This window comes from Dromiciops gliroides, chromosome 2 (assembly GCF_019393635.1).
Source record: "Dromiciops gliroides isolate mDroGli1 chromosome 2, mDroGli1.pri, whole genome shotgun sequence".
In the NCBI taxonomy this organism is placed as follows: Eukaryota; Metazoa; Chordata; class Mammalia; order Microbiotheria; family Microbiotheriidae; genus Dromiciops; species Dromiciops gliroides.
The window spans coordinates 252,444,728-252,471,682 of NC_057862.1; the positions used below are offsets into that span (position 1 = coordinate 252,444,728).

Here is a 26,955-nt window from a genome sequence, read left to right on the forward strand (position 1 = left end):
AGCAAATGTCTTGGGAGCAACACTCTATTGTTCTTGGAAAATACAGGGCATTTTTATGTTCTCTGTTACAGGACAATATACTTGTCAAGTCACTGAAATACCCTGGGTATTTCTGCTTTCCAAGATGGATCTTTTCACATTAGTTAATTACAGGGAAGGAGTTAAAAAATTGGAAGACATTAAAACATATTAAATATTTTGCATAATGAATTTATTTCTGTACTCTGTGTTTTATAAGAAAAGAGAAAGATTTTTAAAAGAGTAAGAGTTGCGAAAGAGAAAGGAACTTCAAATTGGGATAAGAAATGTAGTACAATGGTGATAATGTCCTAGTCAGGAAAAGATCTTAAATTATACTTCAGACTAATAGACAGACCCACTTAACTTTCTAAGTTGTTCAGTTTTCATTAATCAATTCTGCTTCAGAACTTCAAGTTGATAATTATTCATTTTGGTCAGAATTGATTTTATATAATTGAAATAAGAACTTCATTTTGTCATGGTGCCCAAAGTTTCTAGTATATAATTTATACATATATTAGTTAGAATGATATACTCAAGGCAAGGACACAAGTAGATGACTATTGCAATACATGTAACCCAGGCAAGAGGTGATGAAAGTCTGTACAAGGGTGATAGCTATGTGAGTAAAGAGAAGGTGACATATATGAAAAGAAGTTGTGAAGTTAGAAATGATAAGATCCGGGGCAGCTAGGTGGCACAATGGATAAAGCACTGGCCTTGGATACAGGAGGACCTGAGTTCAAATCCAGCCTCAGACACTTGACACTTACTAGCTGTGTGACCCTGGGCAAGTTACTTAACCCTCATTGCTCAACAAAAACAAAAACAAACAAAAAAATAAATTATAAGATCTGACAAAAGATTGATTATGTGAGGGGGCAACTAGGTGGATCAGTGGATAAAGCACTGGCCCTGGATTCAGGAGTACCTGAGTTCAAATCCAGCCTCAGATACTTGACACTTAACTAGCTGTGTGACCCTGGGCAAGTCACTTAACCCTCATTGCCCTGCAAAAAAGGGGAAAAAAAAAGATTGATCATGTGGGATGAGTAAGTCTATGTGAGGAGATGAGAATGACACTGAGATTAACGGTGTGTGTGATGGGTAATGACCTTTTCAGTAATAGAAAAGCTGGGAAGAGAGGAGGATTTGGGGGTAAAAATAATGAATTGGGGGGGAGATTTTGAGTTTGAGAATAATAGAGGTCATCCAATTTGAGATGTCCAAAATCAGTTGATTATGTAGGAGCTCAAAAGAGAGATTAGGGCCAGATATATGTATCTGGGAATCATCTGCATAGAGGTGGTAATAGAACCCATCAGACTTAATGAGATCACCAAAAGAGATAGTAGAGATGGAAAAGGGATGATGTCCCAAGATATACCTTTGGGGGTTGTCCAGGATTAGTAGGGATAACCTAAATGAATATCCATGAAAGGGACTGGGAGGAGCAGTCAGTTAAATGGGAGAAAAACACAGAACACAGAGAGACTTTGCAAATAAATTTTAAAAATCTAATTTCAGCACCATAGTATTGGAAGAGACAGAAGTCACCTAATCTAAACCCTCCATTAAACATTACCACATACTTTTCTTCTGTGAAATTAAGTGTCTACTCAGAATTTCATTACTGTAGAGTCTACAGAACAGAAAGAAAACATCACTGTTATTGCCTGCCCAAGCCCTGGCCCCTGCCCCAATCTTATACAGGAATTGGAATTGAAGGCTTTCTCAACAGATGAGCTGTCTGTTTACATTTTCACAAGAATTATGTTGCAAAGAAACAAAAGTGAAGTGAATGTCCAGATCCAGTAGTCTCCATAACTATAGGACCTTCCTAGTTATAATAATCAGCTCGATTACCATTGGTCTTCCTTTACCCTTCTCTAATGAGATTCCTACTTCCTCTTTCGTTAATTCATGTGATTAAGGGTTTTCATATGCTGAGAAGAAGCAGAGCATAATGGAGCAATAGCTAGTCTTAAAGCAAAGAAGACTTTATTTCAGTATTTTTCTCCAGTGCATCCTTTTTTTTTTTTTTTTGATGAGGCAATTGGGGTTAAGTGACTTGCCCAGGGTCACACAGCCAGTAAGTATTAAGTGTCTGAGGCCAGATTTGAACTCAGGTACTCCTGACTCCAGGGCCGGTACTCTATCCACTGCGCCACCTAGCTGCATACTTTTGAATGTGACTCTGGACAAACTACAGGGAAAATAATTGCTTTCTATTGATAGAAGTAGTTTCTTTGCCTGAGATTTCCCTATACCAATGGAATCACAGGTCTAATCCCTATCGTATCCATATCATATGATCAGGCAAAAGCCCCCTTTTTATTCTTATCTCTCTTCAAGAATTCAATGCTGTCTAGCTCAGTTCTTTCCCTCCCCATATCTGCATATTCCTTTGTCTACCCCTTTAAATTATCTTCCAATTCTAACTTTCTATGAGAATGAAAAAGTACTTTTGAGATTTATAAAGAAAAAGGATTGATCTGAGAAAGTAATATAAATATAATAGCAAGTAGTGTAGGGGAGAGGGAGTTGCAAAGACTTAGAGGATAGAGTAGGACATACTCATCAGATAGGGAAAATTCCTATAATGCCCTTGTCCAGGCAAAATGTCAAGGAAATTGCAAACTTCCGTTACTCCTTTTCAAAGTGAACCCAGAAATCACCTCAGCCAACAAATACTTGATACCTTTGCCAAATGGAGAATCATGCTGCCCATGAGCAATACCAATTTAGAATATAAAACATTTGCAAAATACTATAGAGAAGGATGATAAAAGATGACTAGTAGTATCACCACATAATACAGTGAAAAGGAATGGAACTGAAAATAAGTCTCTAGAAATATTGATGCCAGGCACTTATAAACCATATCATCCTAGGACCATGCATAGATGAAACTGACAGGAGCAACTCCTATCCCCAAAACTGAATCAGATAATGGCATATATCTCCATTTCTGTAACAATTGATTTCCTTCATCAGCAATAATGGAGCCACCAGATTTGTACCAAATATCTTGGCTCTTGGTGTTCTATAAGAAGAAGTAGAAGTGGAATTTGAGAAGCAGTTTGATGGAATACCTGAATCATATCTAACATTCACCAAGGACATTGTTCTCAGGGACAAACAGCTTTTAAAGCCTTGGAGGTTTTCTTACAAGATATCTCGGGAATGGGGATGATTCCAAAAGAAAAGAATTAATTTGGATAATATTTTAATTTTCTCTCCTCTCCACCCAGAGAAAGGTGATACAGAGATTGTCAATATTTGGTCACCCATAGGCCTACTATCACACTTTATAATATCTTAGTCTTTATGATGCTCATCATCCCTTATAAAATTATAAGAAGGAAACAATTCAACTTTTACTAATGATTTTCCACAGTAAATCACTTCATTCTATTAACCCAAGTGACTAAGATCAATATTGAATATGAGATCCTTCTCAATTTATTACAGTGATTAAAAGAAATACTTGACAAGGAGACTGATACATATCATACTATTGTAAAATATTCCATGATGCACACATGTACACCACAGGTGTTTACTACTAACTTAGAGGATGCCCTGCACAAAGTTTCAATGGTTTTCCAGATGCTCTGATTTATAGATGAATGTGCTGATTGCATTAAGCCTCAAACTATAGTTTGTCCATCACTGTATCCTCTGCACTGATGTTTAGATTGAAATTATGTTCAAAATGGTCTTTTTGCACTTACCATTAGTATTGTGATATATAATGATCAAATATCCCATGAATTAATATTTCCCTGTTAGTTTTGGCCATATGACAAAATTCATTCCACTAAATCCTCCAAATCTTTCCTCCTTCAAGGAATATCTATGAGTCATCTTTTGACTTAGCTATAACTTGCTATCTTCTTGTGGTTTCTTTTATAAGCAAGAATGTCATGATTCAGTTCCTCCAACAGTGTGTGCTCTCATTAGTCACTAGACAAGGATCTCACATATATAGTATAAACTGCCAAATGAAGTTTTTCTATGATATAAAAACTGTGAATCTTTGTACCCTCTGTCCTCTTTCCCTCTTTTCTGTCACCATCACTACAGAACTAGGATAATATTGCACTGGAGGGATGTTCACATTTTATTTTTCTCTATTTCATGGGTTGTCATGGCCAAAAATATTTCATAACCAGATGGTCAACCTATTAGTGATGTGCCTTTCAGTAGCAAGCTAAGTTGGTCATTGAAAAACAGCCTTGGCCTGTTTTCAGGGCCATAGTCAAAGCCTTTCTACCATGGTAGAATCTTCCAGTGCTTGTACTACACTGGCATAATATTAGAACTTAGGGTCACCTCCACACCATAATGAAGCACAAGAGTAGGAGTTTGTGGATTTCCTATTACTTAGCATGTGCGTAATAATAATAAATAATATTTACTTGGTCCCTTAAAGATTAAAAAATATTTTTATCTACTATCTCTTTTGATCCTTAAAATAACACATTTTATAGATGAAGAAACTGAAGTAGCAAAGTTACTTCGTTTCAAGGTCACACAGGGCTTCCTAACACCAATGTTAGCACCCTATCCATTAGGCTATGAAGCCAACAGTACATATATCTGGGACAGACACCACATATAGTAAATTAGTTTGACCCAGAATTTACTACAAAGATGAGAGGAAGCATTTGGGGAATTTGTGCAGTGCCTTTAATGATCACAAGTTGCTCTTCAGTGCAAAAAACAAACAAATAAAAACCCTTTTAAATGCAAACGTTCTTCTAGTATTAGTATGATTTTGAATATTACAGCATCACAATCTCAAAAATAAATCAAATAAAAAGGTCATATGAATGGCAATGGAGAGATTGATGAAAGGTATATATAGGCCTCAGAATATTTCCATTGATAATATATTGAAAAGCAGTGGCATAAGGGATGAAATAAGAAAAGGAAGTGGGCTAGTCCTGTAGCAAAATTAAAAATAATTGATAGCCTTCCTGAATCCTTACTTGATAACCATAAAGTGTAAAAATATAGAGGTATAGACCTCTAGCAGGTTAGACAGATCTTTGTATGAAGGATCTAGGAGAGGATGTGAATAAATAATTGAACAAGATAAAAGACGTATGTGGGTTGGCATCTATGAAGGGTTTACTGACTAATGACATCAGAGAACTGCTGAAATACTATGTAAAAAGTTCCATTTTCCCATAGGCTACTGAGCAAATGCCTGATTGCTTGAAATAATTAGTCCTTCCCAAAGAGGCATAGTCAATAAGAGAGTAGTAGGATAAATGATTTCCATGCATTTCATTTTATAAAGTAGAAAGATGACTATGTTTCTCTCTGCTACTTCTGAGGAAAAAGAATTGAATGGCTCCAGTGCAAATGAATTATGATAGATTTGTGATAAGAATAATCTGATATTCTATGGTCTCTGTGTGTATCTTTATTGTGTCATAGTAGTAGATAATCCACTATTTTTTAAATAAAAAGAAATATTTACCTGTTACTTTTCACTGAGCAATCATCTTTCAGAGATAACTAGGCTGAGAACACTACCCCTAGGGTTCTCTCCTCATATTCAGAATAAAGTTGTTGGGTTAAGACTATAATTAAGAGAATGAGACCAACAACTCTAACAACATGTGGACCTATAGTTAAGATAATTCATTCTATTGGTATTTCAACAAGCTTTGGGTTTGGGATTATCTTCCTCCTTTGTTGGATAGAAACAAAATGAAAAACCAAATCGTGCTATGATGACGAAACCTGTGCCAAAGGTTGGTTGGTTTGTTTTTCTTCCCTTGGCTTTAAGTAACCCCAAAGTGCTTTCTGTAGAGTGAATGTGTCTTAATGTATTCCCACTCATCCAAAAGGATTGTCCTGGGGAAATATGAGTCTTTTATGAGGAATTAAATATAACTCTTTTATACTGCAGTAAACAAAGCAAAAAGCAGGAACTGTGGATAACATTTCACACACCCCAAGTGCCATCTCTGAAGTGCTATAAGGGTTGATGGAATAAAAACTAAAACAAAACAATCCTTAAAGGCATTTAGATATAACAGGAGTATCATTTTCAGACATTTAGGATATAGTTCTCAAACTTTTCTCCTGGATCCTCTTGTACTACCCATAACCTTTTCCTATAATAGAAGTACATCTTATAATCTGTGCAATGCCTGATTTTCCGTGAAGATTCATTTCTCTCTTAATTCTGTTTCTACCATTGGGTTTGGTATAGCTATTTGCTTATTTTAGGTAGATTGAGAGTTGCTGTCATTTCTGTTGCTTTGTTAGAAGCTCATTTATATTCCTTTCTATTCCTAAAACACATCAGTTAAACCATAATGGATACAAAAGAAAGTAATTGTATTTTGTGGCAGATCACATATTTATTGTTCAGTCATTCAGTCATGTCTGATTCTTTGTGATCTCAGGAACCTTATCAAGCCAATACTGTCCATGGGGTTTTCTTACTGGAATAGTTTGCCATTTCCTTCTCCTGTGAATTAAAGCAAACAGAGGTCAAGTGACTTGCCCAGGGTCACACCTAGTAAGTGTCTAAGACCAGATTTGAACTGAAGTCTTCCCAACTCCAGGCCCAGTGCTCTATCCATTGTTCTACCTAGCTGCCAGCTTGCATATGTTATTACCTTTTTAACATTACTTTTGTTGGCAAAAGTTAAATGGTTTAAGGCAAGATACATTTCCATGAAATTTGGGCATTGTATATTTTTGTTCTTTTGCAGGCAATGGGGGTTAAGTGACTTGCCCAGGGTCACACAGCTAATAAGTGTCAAGTGTCTGAGGCTGGATTTGAATTCAGGTACTCCTGAATCCAAGGCCGGTGCTTTAACCACTGCACCATCTAGCTGCCCCCTGGCATTGTATATTTTTAAAAACGTAATTGAAATTTTATAGTTCCAGCTTTACATACAGCAAATAAAGAATGATGATCATAAAAATCACAGAATTTTGGAATTAGAAGAGACCTGAAAATCATTAGGTCTAGCTAAGTGGCAGTTAGATGGCACAGGTGAGAGCACTAGACCTGGAGTCAAGAAGAACAGAATTCAAATCGAGCCTTAGATACTAAATAGTTATGTGACCCTGGGTAGGACATAGCCTATATCTTCATATACACTTCTGTAATATGGATATAATTAATAATAGTACCTACCTCCCAGGATTCTAGTAAAGATAAAATGAGATACTATATGAAAAGTGATTTGTAAACCTTAAAGTACTATATAAATGGTAACTCATTATTTTTGTTTTTATTATTATTTTTAACACATCTGTAATTTCTCTCTCTCTTCTTGACTACCTTTTGAGGCAGTTTAATTTCATTATTAGACAGCTCAATATTAGAAAGTTCCTGTTTAAACTAAAACCTAAGTCCTAGTTATTTCCACCTGATGATCCTATTTATTTCCATTAAAGATTCACCTATCACTTCATTATCATCTTTTAAAAATATCTATATGTAATTCAATAACCTATTACAAATTTCATATTTAAGACTACATGTACCTTTTACAGAGAATCAAACAAATGTGATGTAGTAGGAAGAGGACTGGATTGTGTCAGAAAACATGGGTTCAAGCCCTAGCTCTATTACTTACTGTGTAATCTGAGGCAAGTCATTAAACCACTCTGAGCTTTAATTATCTAATCTGTATGAAGAAGAGATAATAGTTGCACTAGACAGTCATTATGAAGAAATGTTTTATAAACTATAATGTATTATACAAAGAGGTATTCTATTTTCCATGAAACATACATTTCCCTTTCATTCAGTTTATCTTATTCAATCAATCTCTTTTGACCTTTTTTCTTTCTTTTATTAATAAAGAATAACATATCAAAGCTGGAAAGAGCTTGACAAGTACTTTAGTCCAAGTAAACTTGAAATAAGGAATCTCCTACAGTGTATCACTGAAATTGTGCATCCAGTTTCTGTTTGGAGATACCCAGTAAGGGGAAACTCACCATTTTTAAGGTATCCATTCCTACTCTTGGACAGCTCTAGCTATTGCAAAACTTTTTGTTACATTGAAGTCCTTACCACTGTCTACATACTAATTAGTTTTAGTATGCTCTCCTTTTCAGCAAATCACATTTTCCCAGTTGATATTCAGTGGATGAAATCAGTTTTCAAAGATGTTCCAGGGGGAAAAAAATAAAAGAAAACTATCATCTAATCTAAAATGAATCTAATTATATTGTGATCACTCTTTCATAGCAGCTGCCCATAATTATCTCCTGCAATAGTTCTACTTTACCACTCAGGACCAAGTCCAGTTTATTTCCTTTTTCTGTTGGTACTAGGAAGACTGCAATATGCTAAAATTAAAAAGAAAGACTACAAGGTAAGAAACATGGCCATCTCTGTCACTAACCACTTTTGTGGACTTCAGCTTCCTCATCTGCAAAATGTAAAGGTTAGACTGATCATTTCAAAAGTCTCTTATTTCACTAATCCTTTCCAAAACTAAGCAATATTGTGGTGATAAAGTAGGTTAAGACTACAATTATCAGTAGCCTGATAATGTGCAGTCCCACAAAGCTGTAGGAACCATTTTGAATTTTTGTTAAGCCCCTTTCTTATTTCAAAACCCAATTTTTATTAGGCTAATTGACCTTTCTTTGACCAATACGAATGTTTTTGGCTCAAGTGTCTTACATATGTTCCACTAAAATCTATTCATCAGGAATCCAGCTTCCCAAGTCACCATATTAAGGCAAATTCTCCTTTTAGCAATCTTGAGAAACAAAATACACTTTGAATATTCTAGTATGTTAGAAAATAATACTCCATTATGTCAGGAAAGCTCACAGTACCTAAAATAGCCACCACCTCATCATCCTGTATAACTTCGAGGGATCCTGATACCACAAAGCAGAGGGCATCCACACTTTCTCCAGCATGGTAGATGAGGTCTCCTGGAGCACAGTGAATTGTTTGGAATTCCACTGCCAAGGCGCGTAGGCATCCATCACTGGCCAGTCGAAAGGCAGGATGCTCATTAAAAACCTTGCGGTTCAGATGCACACAGATATCTGCTCTCATGTCCTTTGGACAAATGGAGAGGACCTGAAGATAGTGAAATATGAGAAAGAGAGAGAGAGAGAGAGAGAGAGAGAGAGAGAGAGAGAGAGAGAGAGAGAGAGAGAGGTGGGGGAAAGAAAGAGGGAGAGGGATATATATATATATATATATATATATATATATATATGGAGAGAGGCAGAGACAGAGACAGACAGAGACAGTTGGAGGGAGAGACAGAGATATAGTCAGAGAGGAACAGAGACAGAGACAGAGACAAAGAGGGATAGAGACAGACAGAAACAGAGAGAGATACACAGAGACACACACGCAGAGATAGAGACAGACACAGAAGTAGAAACAAACAATAACAGAGACAACAAGAATAGAGAGACCACAACAAAAAGACAGAGACAGATTAAGAGAGATACAGACAGAAAGTGAGAAGGAACAGAGGGAGAGGAAAGGAAATCAAAGAATAGGAAAAGACAAGAGGAGAAGAGGGAGAAGAGAAGAGAAGAGAAGAGAAGAGAAGAGAAGAGAAGAGAAGAGAAGAGAAGAGAAGAGAAGAGAAGAGAAGAGAAGAGAAGAGTTGGCCACGTCACAAACAGGGATAAATATCTAAATATCAAAAACATTTTAGAAAAGCACCACCATCAAATATGATTTTTCTAGTTGATGTTTCAAAAACTCGGTAACTAAACACAAATTCAAATATATGAATTTAACTTCCTATTAGAGGTGAATTCATATTACCTACCTAAACAAGAACAGCATACAGCAGAAGTAACTTGGCATGCTGACACTGCCTGACATGGTGTGACTACCTATATACTTCTCGCTATGTGCAAGAATTTTTTCCCTTGCAAGATGAATTCCTGTCTAGGGAATTAAAACCTATTTACAAGCACCATGGAGGGCTTAGGCAGCTGGAAATGTCAGCAAGATAGGCAAATCTTTTTTGCAACTCAAGCTGAGAACATTCTATTCTCTGGCTTCAAAGGACTGCCAAGGGCAATGGTCAGAAGCAAGCTGTAGTCAACTTTTAGAAGAAACAGCAAATGGGAAGCTTGTTCTTAGAAAACTGAGTCAGTGAGAAGTAGACCTTTATTGCTTATAGCTTTCTGACAGGAAATTAGGTACCAGTGGAAAATAGAGATCATACTTAATTATAGTCTTAAGAATGTAAAGAACATGAAGAGGTTATTCAAAATTCCCTTCAGGTAGGATCCCACAAAACCAATTTAAAATCCTCACTCAGTGAGCGATTCCTATCATGAAATCATCTTTGCATCTAATAATTTTTGTTTTAAATTTATTTGTTTGTATTAACATTCTTTTTAAATTCTGAGTTCCAGATCCCCTCTCTCCCTCCTACCACTACCCCACCCTCTGAGAATGAAAACAATATGATATCAATTATATGTTATATAATGAAAATCATTTCCATATTAGTCATATCACAAAAAAGCAAAAAAAAAAAAAAGAAATAAAATTATATTTTAATTCACACTAAGAGTTCATCATTCGGGGCAGCTAGGTGGCACAATGGATAGAGCACCGGCCCTGGAATCAGGAGTACCTGAGTTCAAATCCGGCCTCAGACACTTAACATTTACTAGCTGTGTGACCCTGGGCAAGTCACTTAACCCCAATTGCCTCACTAAAAAAAAAAAAAAAAAGAGTTCATCATTCATCTCTCTGGAAGTGAATAGTATTTTTTCATCATGAGTCCTTTGGAATTGTCTTAGATGACTATATTCATCAGAGTAGCCAAGTCTTTGATAGCTGATCATCATGATAATATTGCACAATGATCTCCTGGTTCTTCTCATTTCACTTTGCATAAGTTCATATATGTCTTGCAATGTTTTTTCTGAAACCACCCCCCTATTTCTTATTCTGCAATAGTACTCCATCACAATCATATGCCACAACTTATTCAGAAATTCTTCTATTGATGAACATGTCCTCAATTTCCAATTGTTTGCCATTACAAAAAAGCTGCTATAAATATTTTGGTGCCTATAGGTCTTTTTTCCTATTTTCTCTGATCTCTTTGGGGGTACAAACTTAGTAGTTCCAAATTGTTTTCCAGAATGGTTGGACCAGTTCACTACTCCATCAAAAATTCATTAACAGGCCTTTTTTTCTCTTATCCCTTCCAAAATATGTCTTTTTTGATACATGTGAGATAGTAGCTCAGAATTGTTTTAATTTGCCTTTCTCTAATCAATAGTGATTCGGATCATTTCTTAATATGAATATAGATATCTTCAATTTCTTCTGAAAATTACCTGTTCATATACTTTGACCATTTATCAACTGGGTAATGGCTTCTAGTTTTATAAATTTGACTCAGTTTCCTATATATTTATGAAATGAGACTTTTATTGAAACAGTGTGCATGTAGGTGTATATGTATACATGCATGCATATATGCAAGTATATTTGTATATATTCTTCCATCTTTGAACCAATTCTGATGAAAGTGAGGTTCAAGCACTGCCTGTTATCCTTCCTCAGTTTCCTCTCCATTATAAAAGCTCATTCTTGTGTTACTTCTTTTTGTGAGAAAAATTGCCCCATTCTTCCTTTACCATTATTCATCCCTATATTTTGTTTTTAGCAACTATCCCAACCTTATCCACTGACATCCATGCCCTCTGTAGATGCAGACTCCATCTAACTGCTCTAATAATGATAAAGTTGATAGGTGGTACACTTTATCTTCCCATATAGGAATGTAATTGGTGCTGGATCCAATTAACATTTTTCTTTGATGCTTTGTTTATAGCTGTTTTCATATTGTTATCTTCTTCTGACTCTATGGAGTCATACAAACCCGTTTTATGCTTCTCTTGAGTCTTCTGTTTGAATTTCAAATTTTCCATTCAGCTTTGGCCTTTTCATCAGGAATGCTTGGAAGTCATCTATTTCATTAAATTCCACTTTTCTCCCTGAAGGATTATACTCAGTTTTGCTGTGTAGGTTATTCTTTATTGGAATTCTAGCTCCTTAGCCCTCCACAATATCATATTTCATGTCTGCTGCTCCTTTGACATGGAAGCTGCTTAATATTGTATAATCCAAACTGTAACTCCATGATATTTGAATTGTTTCCTTCTAGCTACATGCATTATTTTCTCCTTGACCTGAGAGTTCTGGAATGTTGCTATAATATTTCTGGGACTTTTCATTTAGGGACCTCTTTTAGGAGATGATCAGTGGAGTCTTTCTATTATGTTTACCCTCTGGACCCAAGATAGTGGGAGAGTTTTCCTTTATAATTCCTTGAAATATGATGTCTAGGTTCTTTTTTCTTAATTGGGGCATTCAAGTAATCTGATATTTCTCAAATTATCTCACCTCAAACTATTTTCAAATTTAGTTATTTTTTCCACTAGGATAGTTCACATTTTCTATTTTTGCATTCTTTTAATTTTGTTTTGTTGTTTCTTAAAGTCTCATGGAGTCATTGACTTCCAGTTACCAATTTTATATATATATATATATATATATATATATATATATATATATATATATATATATATATATATATATATTTTTTGGTGAGGCAATTGGGGTTAAGTGACTTGCCCAGGGTCACACAGATAGTAAGTGTTAAATGTCTGAGGCCAGATTTGAACTCAAGTACTCCTGAATACAGGGCCAGTACTTTATCCGCTGCGCTATCTAGCTGCCCACCAATTCTATATTTTTAAGGAGTTGGTTTCTTCAGTGAGCTTTTATGTCTATCTTTTCATTGGATCAAATTTGCTTTTGAAAGGGTTCTTTTCATCAATTAATTTTTTAAATGATTTTAATGATATTTTCTTCAGTATTTGTTGTTCCTCTTTTACTAAGCTGTTAATTCTCTTTTCACAATTTTCTTATGTCACTCTCATTTTTTTTCCAAATTTTTCCTCTACCACTCTTAGCTCTTTCTTTAACTCTTCTGACAATTCTTGCTGGCTCTGGTTCCAATTAATATTTTTCTTTGTGGCTTTGCTTATAGCTGTTTTCATACTGTTTTCTTCTTTTGAGTTTAAGTCTTGGTTTTCCCTGCCACTTAGTAGTTTTTTTGGGTCAAGTTCTTTTTTGTTGTCATTATTTAATCATTTCCCCAACCTATTTATCCACTTTGAACTTTATTTTAAAGTTAGGCTTTGCTCACCTCAGAGTGGAGAGACTAAGAGACTTCTCAAGCATCAAACCGTTTTGTGCTTCTGGTTTCAGAGACAGGTCTGGAGATGTACAAGTTTTCATTATTTCCAAGTTTATGTTATCTTGGGAGAGGTGTGGTCTCACTATTCTCTTGGTGGGTTCACTGGTCTTTACCCAGGAAGGGTTCCTGATACCCTGTACCTGCAAATAATAGTGTTCCTCTTGACAGCAGAACTCTGACCAAGTCCCCTGCTCCCTTGTTACTAACCATAATTGCTAATCCCATTCTGAAACCATAACCTAGAACTGTGTATGGGCAATGGAGGTGCCAATCAGTGCCAACTGCTCCCAGTTCCAGGGAAAGATATTTGTAATATCCTTCTGATCAGTTTTTCATCACCTTTACTATTTCTGGATTAAGAACTTCTGAAACTGCTTCTGCTATTACAGCATCTACCTCTAAGGTCTGCTGCTGATGTTACTGTTACATTCTAGGCCTACGAAAACCCTGGTATTACAGACATCTCTTACAGACCTTTTAAGTTATCTTCAGATGGAAAAAATGTCTCCCTCTCACCTTTTGTTGACTCTGCTTCTCCAAAATTTGGTTTGAGATGTTATCTTAAAGTTATTTGGAGGGGAATGTTGGGAGAATTCAGCTGGGTCTCTACTCTACCATCTTGGTTCACTTATATCTTATCTAAATACCTTATTCTACTGCTTTTCTCTTTTTTCTAGACTTGTATTCTTTCTTGTCACAAAGAAAAAGCAATTAACCAATAACAACTGATATAGAAACCATATACAATATTGTAACAAATATTTCATTCTAGAATTCCACCACTTCTCTGTCATGTGGGAAGAATGATAATTCATTAACTATTTTTCTGAGACTTTGGGTTTTTCTTCCATTTTTTCCCAATGATCTTCATTTCAGTGATCTTTTAATTTATGTTGTTGTAGTCATTGTTTATATTGTAATGTCTCAACTCAGTTTATTTCTCTCCATATAAATTTGTACAAATCTTTCCACATTTCTCTGAAGTTTTCATGGTGGTCATATATTGCTTCACAATAATATTATATTAAAATAATTTGCAATCATTTTTCAGCCATTAACTCAACTGATAGCCCCCCCTCCTCACACACATGGAATTTCTTTCCAGCTTTTAGTTACAACAATGACTGCTGCTATGAATATTTTGGTGTATATTGGACTTTCTGTATTTGATTTCCTTTAAATATATGTCTAAAAGTGGGATGTGTAAGTGAAAGAATATGGATAATTTAACCTTTGTTTTTGTATAATACCATACTAAAATTCATAATAACTGTACTACTTCATAGCAGCAAGTATTTTAAGCATCTACTGTGTGCCAGGCACTAAAATAATCACTGGGAATATTAATAAAGGAAAAATTGGTCCCTGCCCATAAGGAGCTTAATGGAAAAGACAACATACAAACTATGGACAAATAAGATATATAAAGGCTGAATTAGAATTAATCCCAGAGGAAAGGCACTAGCAGTAAGGTGGCTTGGGAAAGACTTGTTGCAGCAGGAAAGCCACATAAGTTAGGATGCAGAGATGAGGAGTATTCCAGGAACAGATAATTACCAGTGGAAATGTAAGTAATTAGAGTGTCTTGTGAGAGGAAAAGCAAGGATCCCCATATAATTGGATTACAGAGTGCCTGGGGAAATGGAAGTAAAGTGTAAGAATCTAGGAAAAAGTAGGGATAGGGTAGATGAAACCCAGGATACCATCAATGTGCCTGTTTTTCCATAGTTCCTCCAATATTAGATATTGCCATCATTTTTCATCTTTGCCAATTTTCTTAGGGACAGGTAAAACTGATACTTTAACCAAGGTTGTGTAGACCTTGGAAGATTACAGGGAACCATGTTAAATAAAAATTACCATGATCATATGTATATATATATATATATATATATACATATATATATATATATATGTATATATATATATATATATGATATATCTGTCAGTCAATAAGTACTCACTTTGTACCACGTAATAATGTTAACTGCTGGAGATACAAAGAAAAGTAAAAGATAATTCTTGTGGTCAAGTAGCTCACAATCTAATGGGCGAGGCACTAACATGTAAATAGCTATGAACAAACAAAGTATATACAGAAAAAATAGAAATTACAAATACAGAGAAGGAACTAAAATGAAGAGAGATCTGAAAAGAATTTCTTCAGATAAAGGGATGGCTCCAAGTGTTGAGGGTTTTTTTTGTTCAGATCATAAAGAACTCAACCACAACTTAGGATATTTCTGGAGTTCTCACCCATGGGTCCAAGAAGTCTCATAGCAGCCACAAACTTGTGAAACTATTTCTGAAGACTGGCTAAACCAGGTTGAATCTAACCAAGAGGCCTCAAACCCATAAGTGAGTTAGTTGGGCAGCTAGGTGGCACAATGGATAGAGTGCCAGGTCTGGATCTTCCTAAATTCAAATCTGGCCTCAAATACTTACTAGTTGTGTGATGCTGGGTAATTCACTAACCCTGTTTGCCTCATTTTCTTTATCTTTAAAATGAGCTAGAGCTGAAATGGCAAACCACTCCAATATTTCTGCGAAAAAATTTCAAAGATTCAAATTGGCAAATGCAAAGTTGGACATAACTGAAAATGACTGAACAGCAACATTAAAGTTTTAAAGCTCAGATCTGATAATGATATCCTATATCTGGTCAGAACAATGGAGATTACAATGGAACTCTTGCCTCTCTATTCATGAAAGGTATGCCCCTCCTTGAAACCTAAATCTCTTTAGTTTGTTGAGGTTATTTTCCTTTCCTTTTTCCTTTTCTTTTTTTTTTTTTGGTTGACATAAATTGAACTTTGCAGTTTACTAAAACCCCCAGATCCTGAAAAAAAGCATAATCCATTTACTATTTGCTCATGGTACATATCTCATTTTACTTTTATTTAATCATCCACGTGGTTCTTTATTATGGATATCATTAAGTAATTCCATTCAAACAAAATCCTAAAGGCAAACATTTTATTTATTACTATGGAAAACATTTATCTTTGAAAAAAAATGAATGCCTTAAAAACTCCTGAAAGATTTTAACATATGGTATCCTATCTACAAACCCACCATTTGTTTTCCTGCCTTCCCTCTTGTTTTCCTTAAAAGAATCAGGGCTCCTTTTTCTCTGTAGTAATCTTTTGTTGACTTCTAAGATTATGTTGCAACTTAGTCTGAGGTGTCCCACTGGGTCAGACCTGTTGAGCCTGAGTAGGATAGGAGATAATTTTTAGTTTCGTTAGTTTCTAAAAATTGATTTTGTTTCAGTTTCATTCCATTCCCTTCAGTATGGTTTATTTTAACTTAACACCATGGCTTTCTAATGCACCCAATGGACAGTTTAAAGACATTAAGTTCAGGTGGGAATAGGAGATGGGGAAGGTAGGGGATGAGATTAGGACAAAACACATTTAAAGCCTTAGCTATTATTAGATGTTTCTATGTTGAACATTTTTTAAAATTTAAAATGTAAAAGGATTGGAAAGGAAAAAGAAACTTTCATATTAAAATATGACATTGAATAATTTAATGTGAAAATGGATAGCCCTGTTTCTATCCATTCACTTTGGGAGATTTAATTGTCTTAAGATTCATTTTTGTTATAGAGCCATTTTATTCCCTTTTAATTCCTTCATTTAGGATTCATGTTGCAAATGAAACCTTCTGAGTCTTGCAATTTCTGCCTCTTAATGATACAACAAAGGCAGCTTTCTATTACTTAAGTACAAGAATTTTTCTTTTGGTTCTACCCTGCCAAACAAACGAAGTCATTTATTATTTTGATTGATGGAAGGTACTTGCTGTCTGGATACCATAAACTAACACATTAAACCCAAGCAATGAAATATAACAAGTAAAGGCACACATAGTAATCACTAGTAAAAACCCCTTCTAGTCTTAGAATCATGGCAGGTGCTTTAAATCACCCTGTCCTTGGCAGAGGAAGCCATGAAAATTTTCATGTAAATGTCCTTTGGGCATGTAGGTTTGGTACTTTCCCCTCTGAAAATAAGTTAAGGATTGTGGTACTTCATAAAAGCTTAAATAAAATGGGGAGAAAGCCAGGTTAAAAAAATAAAGAGAATAACTTAAGATATTTTATACTATTGGTCCCAAGTTCAACATGTTGTCTCTTGAATTATGCAATTGATCATACAGTTAAATTATAATGAGAGGCTGTGTGTGACAGTGCAAAAGTAGTGAACTTGAAGGGTGAAGATATTGGTTTGAATTGTGACAACCACTTAACAATTGTATAGTCATGAATAGATCATTACACACTGGCTTCTTATCTGTAAATTGGAGGAATGATATTTGCACTACCCATCTCCAAGGGCAATGGTGAGAACAGTACTTTATAGACTGTGCTATATAAATGTGAAGTACTTGGATGAGGTTAAAATCAGAGCTTTGTCACTAACTACCTATGTGATCTTGGACAAGTCAGTAAACTTCTTTTGTCCTCCCTTTCCTCATCTACACAATGAGAGTAGGGCTAAATGATCTTTAAGGCCCATTCAGCTCTAGATCTATGTTCCTCATTCTAATGATGCAATTCACACACACACACACACACACACACATTCTGTGACCAAAGGGATACAACATGGAGGAGATGGGATATGGGTTTATAAACTTAGAAGTTATTCAGAAATTAGAAATTGCATTTAAGTTTCTGCAAGTCAAAATCTTAAATTCATCCAAAGCCAAATAAGAGTAGAGCTAAAGTCTAAAAAGACTCTGTAGCATAGATAAACTCAATCAAGAACAGTCACCAGTTAGAGGAAAAATAAGAACCTTGCTCAGTGGGATTTCTTGTGTTTCAATATCTTTCCTTTTCTTACTGGTGACCATGGGAGATAAAAATGGTTTTGGAATTGAGAAACTAGGGAACCCTCCAAATCGCAGGCTCTTTGTCGGAAAGAGTCAGATCAAAGTAGATAATGACTAGGTATAGTTTATCTGTTTGCAATTAAACCAGGAGCAACATAGGTTTAGAACACCCAGGTGTCACAGTGGTCAGAGCACCAGAGCTGGGGTCAGGAAGACTCATTTTACTAAGTTCAAATCCCATCTCAGACATTTGCTAGCTGTGTGACCCTGGGCAAGTCACTTAATCCTGTTTGCCTCAGTTTCCTCATTTGTAAAATGAGCTAGAGAGGGAAATGGCAAACAACTCCAATATCTTTTTCCAAAAAAATTCTAAATGGGGGTCACAAAGAGTTGGATATGACTGAAACAACTGAACAACAACAATGATTTCCCAGTCCTAAACTAAAGAGCACGCTTTGATTGACACTAAGAATTAAGCCTGAGGACACTAATTAGCTGCAAGTAACTGTGCTTTGTGTTCCAGATTTTTGAATTATGGCCAAGGAATTTCTTTATACAGAGGGAGAACTCTTCAATCCAAGTGTCTGAAAGAAACAGATAGACCCTTCCCCATTGTAAAGAGACCATGTTCTTTTCTTTTTTCTCCATTTCTGGGTGTGTTAATGGTCTTTGCTTTCTTTCTTTCTTTCTTTTTTTTTTTAGTGAGGCATTTGGGGTTAACTGACTTGCCCAGGGTCACACAGCTAATAAGTGTTAAGTGTCTGAGGCCGGATTTGAACTCAGGTACTCCTGACTCCAGGGCCGGTGCTCTATCCACTGCGCCACCTAGCTGCCCCGAAAGCAAAGTTTCAAGAAGTATTCACCTTCCTTTGAGGAAGAAGTAGCTCCTCAACTAGAAATTAGAAATTAGAAATTAGAAATTAGAAATTAGAAATCCCAGTTGAAGCCAGAAGCTCTAAGTATGTGGTTAAAAAAAAAAAACCAAAAACACAAAACAAACTACAACCTCATGAAGGGAAGGAATATTATCCAAAGTAACTAGGAGGCCAAAGATTAGTATCTGGAACAGACTACATCTGAGTATAAACTAAGTTTCCAGGAGAGACTACATATAATGGGGAACAAACCCAACAAAAGCAGTATGATGAAATTGACAGGAGATAAGGTTGAAAGTGACAATGACCTCTTTACATAGAAACTGGTATTATATGTATTCCCAGTATATGTGCTCCTATAAACAAATGCACTAGGCACATGTTTTTCCTATGTGGGTCCTTTACTCTTCTTATATACACCATGCTTAGCACAGTCCCTGGCACATAGTAGGTGCTTAATAAATATTTATTGATTGATGAATTACTTTTTGCTGATGGCGTGTATATTTGTAGAGCACTTTTCCTAGCTTTATGGCAGAAGTGTTTGCTACTTTTTTTACAATTATGTTTGTTATTTTAAATTGATATATTTTATTTTAAATCATTTAAAAAAATTTTAGTTTATTAGTTCTCTCTCTGGATTTACATAGGATTTTTTCTTCATGAGTCCTATGAAATTGTTTTGGATCATTGTACTGATTAGAGTAGCTAAATCACTCACAATTTGTCATCACTACAATATTGTTGTTATTGTACATGATGTTCTCCTGTGTGGTGTTTAAAAACTAATGTGTGTCCTTACCTGCCCCCCCCACCCCCCAGCCCAGTTTGGGGTTGGGGGAGGGGACTAGCTAAGATTTATTGATAAATTTGGTGACAGTTTAGGATTTTTAGTGTTTATTAAAGTGTATTAGAAGTTAGTAAAGAGAAAGAATGAAAAAACCTATCTCATATCTATGCACAAATTTTCAGTATTGGTATTACTTCATTTTTATGGCTTTTTGCAAGATGTAGTTTCCCTGATTATTTCTTTTACTTAGGCCTATTTTTGCTTTTGCTTTGTCTGAGATCATGATTGTGACCCCAGGGTTTTTTTGTTTTGTTTTTGTTTTTTACATAATCTGAAGCATAAGCTTTTGCTCCAATCCCTTATTTTAACTCTCTGTGTCATTGTTTCAAGTGTTTTTCTTTTATTACTTCTCCCTATCATCATAGTAGCTTTTTATGGTCAAGCTCTTTTGTTTGCTCATTTTGCCAGGCTATTTCTTGACTTTAAATTTTATATTAAAGTTTGATTCTGTTCTAAGGAACTGGGAAACACTCTCCCAAGCTCTAAGCATTTTCCCCCCTAGTTATCTATAGCCTTTTCAAACTAGTTCATGAAACAACAGTTCCCATCAGATGTAATAGATGTTCTACTGCCTTAGAACTCAACAAACCCTTCTGATCAAACACATTTTCCTATAGAAGAAAGGGGAGCACTATCTTCTTGAACTAGTGCTATATCCTTGCTAAGAATCCTTTCCAAACTTTTTCTAAGTAAACTTCTTGGTAAGAGTTGGATAGTTTATGACTTATATACAAATAAGCAATTTGTACCAGCCAGGGGTTTAGTTAATATCAACACAGGTCAGGCTATAAATATGTTTGGAACTGTCCTTCAGCCATTAGACATTGAATAAAACATGTGACTAGATCATTACCACATTTCTGATATATCCCTTATTTACTTATTCTTGGATAAACAATCCATTGATTCATGAAGCTATAGGTCAAAGAAGTACTGTGTATCTGGTAGCAACTATATGGAATAATAGCATAATCTCTGAGGAAAAATAACCGATCTCTACTAGACTGGCCAAGCAACTCCACACCCCCAATAAGTTATAAATATAACAAGTTCAATACTGACTTTCCTATAAAAGGTTGTTTTTTTTTTAAATAAAAACTACAACAACAAATGCATCCATTTTAGAAACTGCCAAATGAAGACTTTTTAGAAATATGACATCCTATCAAAAGGTAAAGATCAGAAGTAAGAAGTCATGGAGGAACTAAGAAGTGAAGATGTGAAGAAATGAAGGCAGAGAGATCCAGTAGCTTTGGAAGTAGTACAGTGACTGTTCTACACTTCATCCCACAGCCTCCCCTCACCCCTGCTCTCTAACTTCAGCACCTTGCCTTTCTTTTTTTTTTTATTCTGAATAGAATTTTATTTTCCAAAATATATGTAAAAACAAAATTTTAACATCAATTTTTAAAAAAACTTTGTGTTCCAACTTCTCTTCCCCCCTCCATTTCCACCCCCCCCCACCCACAAGAACTCAATCAATTCAAAATAAGTTATACATAGCCATGGAAAAATTCCCATATTAGCTAGTTGTGAGAGAAAACAGTCAAAAACACCAAAACTTCAGATTAAGGAATTGTCAAAGAGGAAATGAAAAAAAATGGTTTTTTAAATGTGTTTCCATCTGTTTTAAGATACTATCAGTTCTTTCTCTGCAGATGGGCTGCAATCTTCATAAGTCCCTCAGGGATACATTGGATCATTGCCTTGCTGAAAATAACCAAATGCTTCCCCACAGATCATCACCCACTATTGCTGTTATTTTGTATACAGTACATTTCACTCTGCTTCAGTTTATGTAGGTCTCTCCAGGTTTTCCCGATACCATCCTGTTCATCATGACCTCTATATCAACCTTAAGCTTCACAGAGAATCTTCTTCACAAAAGCCCAGCAAAGTGGGTACAATATATTTTGGCATTATAATCAATCATCATAACTATTTCCCTCCATCCCACTCCCTTCCCATGACATTTACTCTATCTTCTTTTTACCTGTTCCTCCTCAGAGGTGCCTTACTACTGACTATCCTCTCCCTCACTCTGCACTCCCTTTTTTCACCCTTCCTTCCTTGTCCTCTTCCCCTCCTATTTTCCTGCAGGGTTAAATAGATTGCTCCTCCCAACTGGGTATGAAAGCTATTCCCTCCATGAGCCCACTCCAATGAGATCAGGGTCCCTGAGCTAATTCTGTGTTCTAAGTTTTTCTTCCTCCCTCCCTCCTCAACCCTCCCTATGAGATCAAGCAATTCAATATGTCATACTGGTGCAGTCATGCAGAACATCTTCATCTTCCTTGAAAGTGTTTTGCTTTTTACTGCTCTCTCCCCCAATCTGCCCTTTCCTCCTTCCCTTCCCCCCCCTTTTCTCCCTCCCCCACCAGGGCAAAAATATATTACTATACCTACTTGAGTATGTATATTAGTCCTTCTTTGAGCCAATTATGATGATATTAAGGTTCACTCACTCCCCAATTTCTTCCCCCTCTTCTACTCTCCTCCATTAGCTTTCTTCTTGTTTCCTTCATGTGAAATACCTCTCCCCAGACCATCTCTCCCCTTCTCCCTCCCCCAGTTTATTCCTCCTACACCTCAACCCTATTTTAATGATGTCATCATGGATTAGCTAGGTGGCACAGTGGACAAAGCACCAGCCCTGGACCCAGGAGGACCCCAAGCCCAAATCCAGCCCCAGACATAAAACACCCCTCCCCATTTGCCCTACAAAGAACAAAACATAAATGCTTTACAGATATCATCCCTTCATATTCAGTTCAGCCCTATCTTCTGTGAATTTCTTGTGAAGAATTTTTGTTTTGTTTGTTTTGTTTTTTGGTGAGGCAACTGGGGCCAAGCGACTTGCCCAGGGTCACACAGCCATCAATTGTCAAGTGTCCAAGGTCACACCTGAACCCAGGTTCTCCTGAGTCCAAGGCTGGCGCTCCATCCACTGCACCACCCAGCTGACCCTGAATTTCTTACTGAGATATTTCTTATGATTTCAAAGTATTATCTTCCCATGTAGGAATGTAAACAGTTTGATCTTTTAATATCCCTCATGAAGTCTTTTTCCTGTTTACCTTTTTATGCTTCTCCAGGATCTTGTATTTGAAAGTCAAATTTTCTATTCAGTTCAGGTCTTTTCATCACAAATGTTTGAAAGACCTCTTTCTCATTGAAATCCCATTTTTGCCTCTGAAAAATACTCAGTTTTGCTGGGTACGTGATTTTTGGCTGAAGTTCCAGTTCCTTTGCCCTCTGGAATATCATATTCCATGCCCTTTGGTCCTTTAATGTAGAAGCTGCTAGATCTTGCTTTATCCTTATTGGAGCTCCACAGTATTTGAATTCCTTTTTTCTAGCTGCTTGCAGTATTTTCTCCTTGACCTGGGAGTTCTAGAATTTGGCTATAATATTCCTGGAGGTTTTCCTTTTGGGATCTCTTTCAGGAGATGATCAGTGGATTATTTCAATTTCTATTTTAGCTTCTGCTTCTAGAATATCAGGGAAATTTTCCCTCACAATCTCTTGGAGGATGGTGTCTAAGCTTTTGTTTTGGTCATGGTTTTCAGGTAGTCCAATGATTTTAAAATTATCTCTCCTAGATTTATTTTCCAGGTCAGCTGTTTTCCCAAGGAGATATTTCACATTGCCCTCTATTTTTTCATTCAGTTGGATTTGCTTTACTGTGTCTTGGTTTCTCATAAGGTCACTAGTTTCCATTTGTTCAATCCTAATTCTTAGGCAGTTATTTTCATCAGACAGTTTTTTAATCTCCTTTTCCATTTGGCTTTTCAAACTGTTGACTTTTTTCTCATGACTCTCCTGCATCGCTCTCATTTCCCTTTCCATTCTTTCCTCCTTTTCTCTACATCTTCTTTCTATTTCTCCTACTTTCTCTTCAAAGTCCCTTTTGAGAGCTTCCATGGCCTGAGCCCAGTTCATATTTTTCTTGGAAGCTTTGGATGTTGGAGCTTTGACCCTGCTATTATCTTTTTCTTCTGAGGTTGTATTGTGGTCTACCTTACCCCCAAAGAAGTTTTCAATGGTCTTCTGCTTTCTCTGCCTACTCATCCTGGCTTACTATTTCTTGGCTTTTAACTCCTTCTTTAAGTGTGGCGCTGCTTCCAGGACACACTGTTCAAGCTACAGCATGGCCTGGGAGGTGGTTGGGCTTCTTCTCAGCCTGCCTGGCTTCACTTTCATTTGATTTTAAACTCCCCCCCCACCCCCGCTTCTCGGCTCCACTCCTGTTCTCAGCTTCAGAGGGTCCCAGGTGTTTTGTGTTGAGGGGGGGCAGGCTTTAATCTCACCTGGCCTGTTCTCAAGTCCAGAGATAACCCCAGGCCTATTTACTAAGAAACCAACCAGCCAAGCTTTCTGTGGTGTGGTTCTCAACTTCCGATGAGACTGCTCCCCTGCTCCCCTCCCGCACCTGTGTCTCCCGCCACTCAGGATTTCTTCCTGGTTGCCTACTGGGGAGGGACAGTTGAATCCTTCCCCTCAATCCACTGGTACCCCTGCATTTACCCCCCACCCACCCAGGCCAGCCGTTCAGTCCAACTGCATGCTCAGTTCCAGAAGATGCCGGTTCTGCAGCTGATTCAGAGGCACTGGGGCAAATTCCTCTGGCGGGTGTCTGGTGTGTCGGCCCAATTGTGGGGTTAGGCTTTATTTGTGGCCCAGCACAGCCCCCTGAAATCTATCTATAGCTGGAGAAAACGCTCAGCCCGTATTTTTGTGTGTTTTTCTGCCCCAAGGGCTCTTTTATTGCTATTTTTGAGGTTATTGTATCAGGAGCCCTGTGAGCTTAATGTCTTTCCTCCACCATCCAGCACCTTGCCTTTCTTAACCTTGAAACTAGTTAAGCTCCAACCTGGCAGCTTTGGTTTTTTTCCCTTGGTGGAAAGTGCTTTCATTTTTTGTCTTCATATCACCAGTAGTCCATGTAATATGTAGGTCCTTAATAAATATTTGTTCAATTAAATGAAATAAAACTAAATTAAAGATAGCAGTTTGAAAGGAGGGAAATTGTGATTTTTAGTGTTTAAGCTCAAAATAGAATCAGAGTGATATGGGAAGCTGAAAGAATAAAACCTAATTTTATAGATTTTATAGTTTATATTGTTATAGCACTTGGCACCTACATATGATTTCCATATACATCTTCTTTTTTTGACTGTCTAAATAAAACTGTGAAGGGAGTACTTCAAATATTATTGCTTCTATATTACTGATGAAGAAACTGAGGCTCAGCAACGTTATAAGTCATACTCAAAGTCACATGGCTAATGAATAGCAGAAGTAGGACAAAAAGCCTGATCTTCTGACTTCCAAAAGTAGGTAGGTAATGTATTAGAGTTAGAGTCAAGAAGACCTGAGTTAGAATTCTGCCTCAGAAATATACTAACTATGTGACTCTGAGGAAGTCACTTACCTTTTCAAACCTCAGTTGCTTCATCTTTAAATGAAGGTATTGAGGAGCTAGACTAAATGCACTTTAAGGTCCCTCCCAGCTCTAAATCTAGGACCATATCACCTATTTATCTAGCCTAGTCTATTTTCCTATGCAAGACTCCGAAGTGAAGTGGACACAAATAAAATATAGCACAAAATACTTATCACTTCCTTCAAGTTATTTCAAAAATGTTGAATATAGAATTGTTTTTTAAATATTTCTAATTATTGATTGAAGAATTTTTTCCAAACTCAGTTTTCCCCCCTTATATTGTTGAAAATAGCCAAGGTATTCATTTGTATTTTTTTTCTTTTTGTAATAAACATTTTTATTTAAAGTTTTTAGTTCCAAACTCTATTCTACCCCCTTGCTGAGGTAGTAAGCCACCAGATATAGGCTATACATTTGGAATTGTGTGAAACATTACCATATTAGTTATTTGCACAAGAAAACTTGAATAAAAGAAAAATAAAGTGAAAAATATTGTGCTTCAGTCTGTGTTCAATCAATATCAGTTCTTTCTTTGGAGCTAGATAGTGTGTTTTATCATTAATCCTTTGGGATTGTCTTGGACTGTTGCATTGCTGATAATAGTTGTCATTCACAGTTCTTCATCAAATAATATTGCTGTCACTGTGTACGTCATCCTGGTTCTGTTCATTTCACTATACATCAGTTCATATAAGTCTTTCCAGGTTTTTCCAAAATCATCCTGATTTCCATTTCTTATAGCACAATAATTGAAGACAGAATTCTTAATATGTAACCAGTTTGGACACTGCAAACTCTATGTTCCATGAGTTCAGAAACATATATCACCAAAATTTCCTAACTCATCCAGTACATAAACAGGACAGAGTTTTAAGGGAAACCTGTCATTAGAGGGTATGCTCTGGAATAGGATCCAGCAAAGGAGAGAGAAAAAGATCAGTCAAATAGGTAGGAAGAGAACCAGGAGGCAGTCATGACACAAAAACCTAGAGAGAATAGAGTATCAATGATCAATAGTGTCAAAAAGCTATAGAGAGGCCAAGGAGAATAACTATTGAGAAAAGGCAATTGGATTTGGTAACTTTGGTAAGAGATCATTTGTAATGTTGGAGAGAACAGTTTTGTTGTACTGATAAGGTCATAAGCTAGATTGAAAGGAGAAAGTGAGAGAAAAGAAAGTGAAGGCATCTGTTTTGGTGGTCTTTTTGAAGAGCTTGGATACAAAAGTCAGAAGAGATATAAAATAATAGTTAGCAAGAATATAGAAGGATCAAGTGAGAGTTTTTCAGGATACAAGAGACATGGGAATGTTCGTAGGCAGTAAGAAATATGCCAGCGCATAGGGAGAGAGTGAAAATAAATAAAAGATTAGGGAAGATACAAGGGGCAATCTCTTGGAGGAGACAGGATGGAATGGAATCAGATGAAAAGTCAGCCTTAATAGGGAATAAGGCTACTTTATCATGTGAGACAGAAGTAAAGGAGGAGATAATGGCAAAAGGCATTTGAGTAGTAGGAGGTATGGAAGAGGGAAGAAGAGGGAATTCCTGGTGAGTGGCTTCAATTTTTCTAGTAAAATGTGAGCCAAGATTCTTAACTGAGAGAGTTGGGAGAGGAGAGCCATGGAAGATCAGAGGAGGGATGAAAAGGTTG

General features: G+C 36.4%; 1 protein-coding gene across 1 annotated transcript in view; it reads right to left on the minus strand.

Annotated features, from left to right (window-relative positions):
* Positions 1-26,955, minus strand: part of KCNH5 (potassium voltage-gated channel subfamily H member 5) — a 511,342-nt gene that overhangs the window by 96,289 nt on the left and 388,098 nt on the right. The window contains exon 9 of the mRNA XM_043987371.1: positions 8,860-9,112. Within this exon, the coding sequence (XP_043843306.1) occupies positions 8,860-9,112 (253 nt within the window). The remainder of the gene's footprint in view (positions 1-8,859; positions 9,113-26,955) is intronic.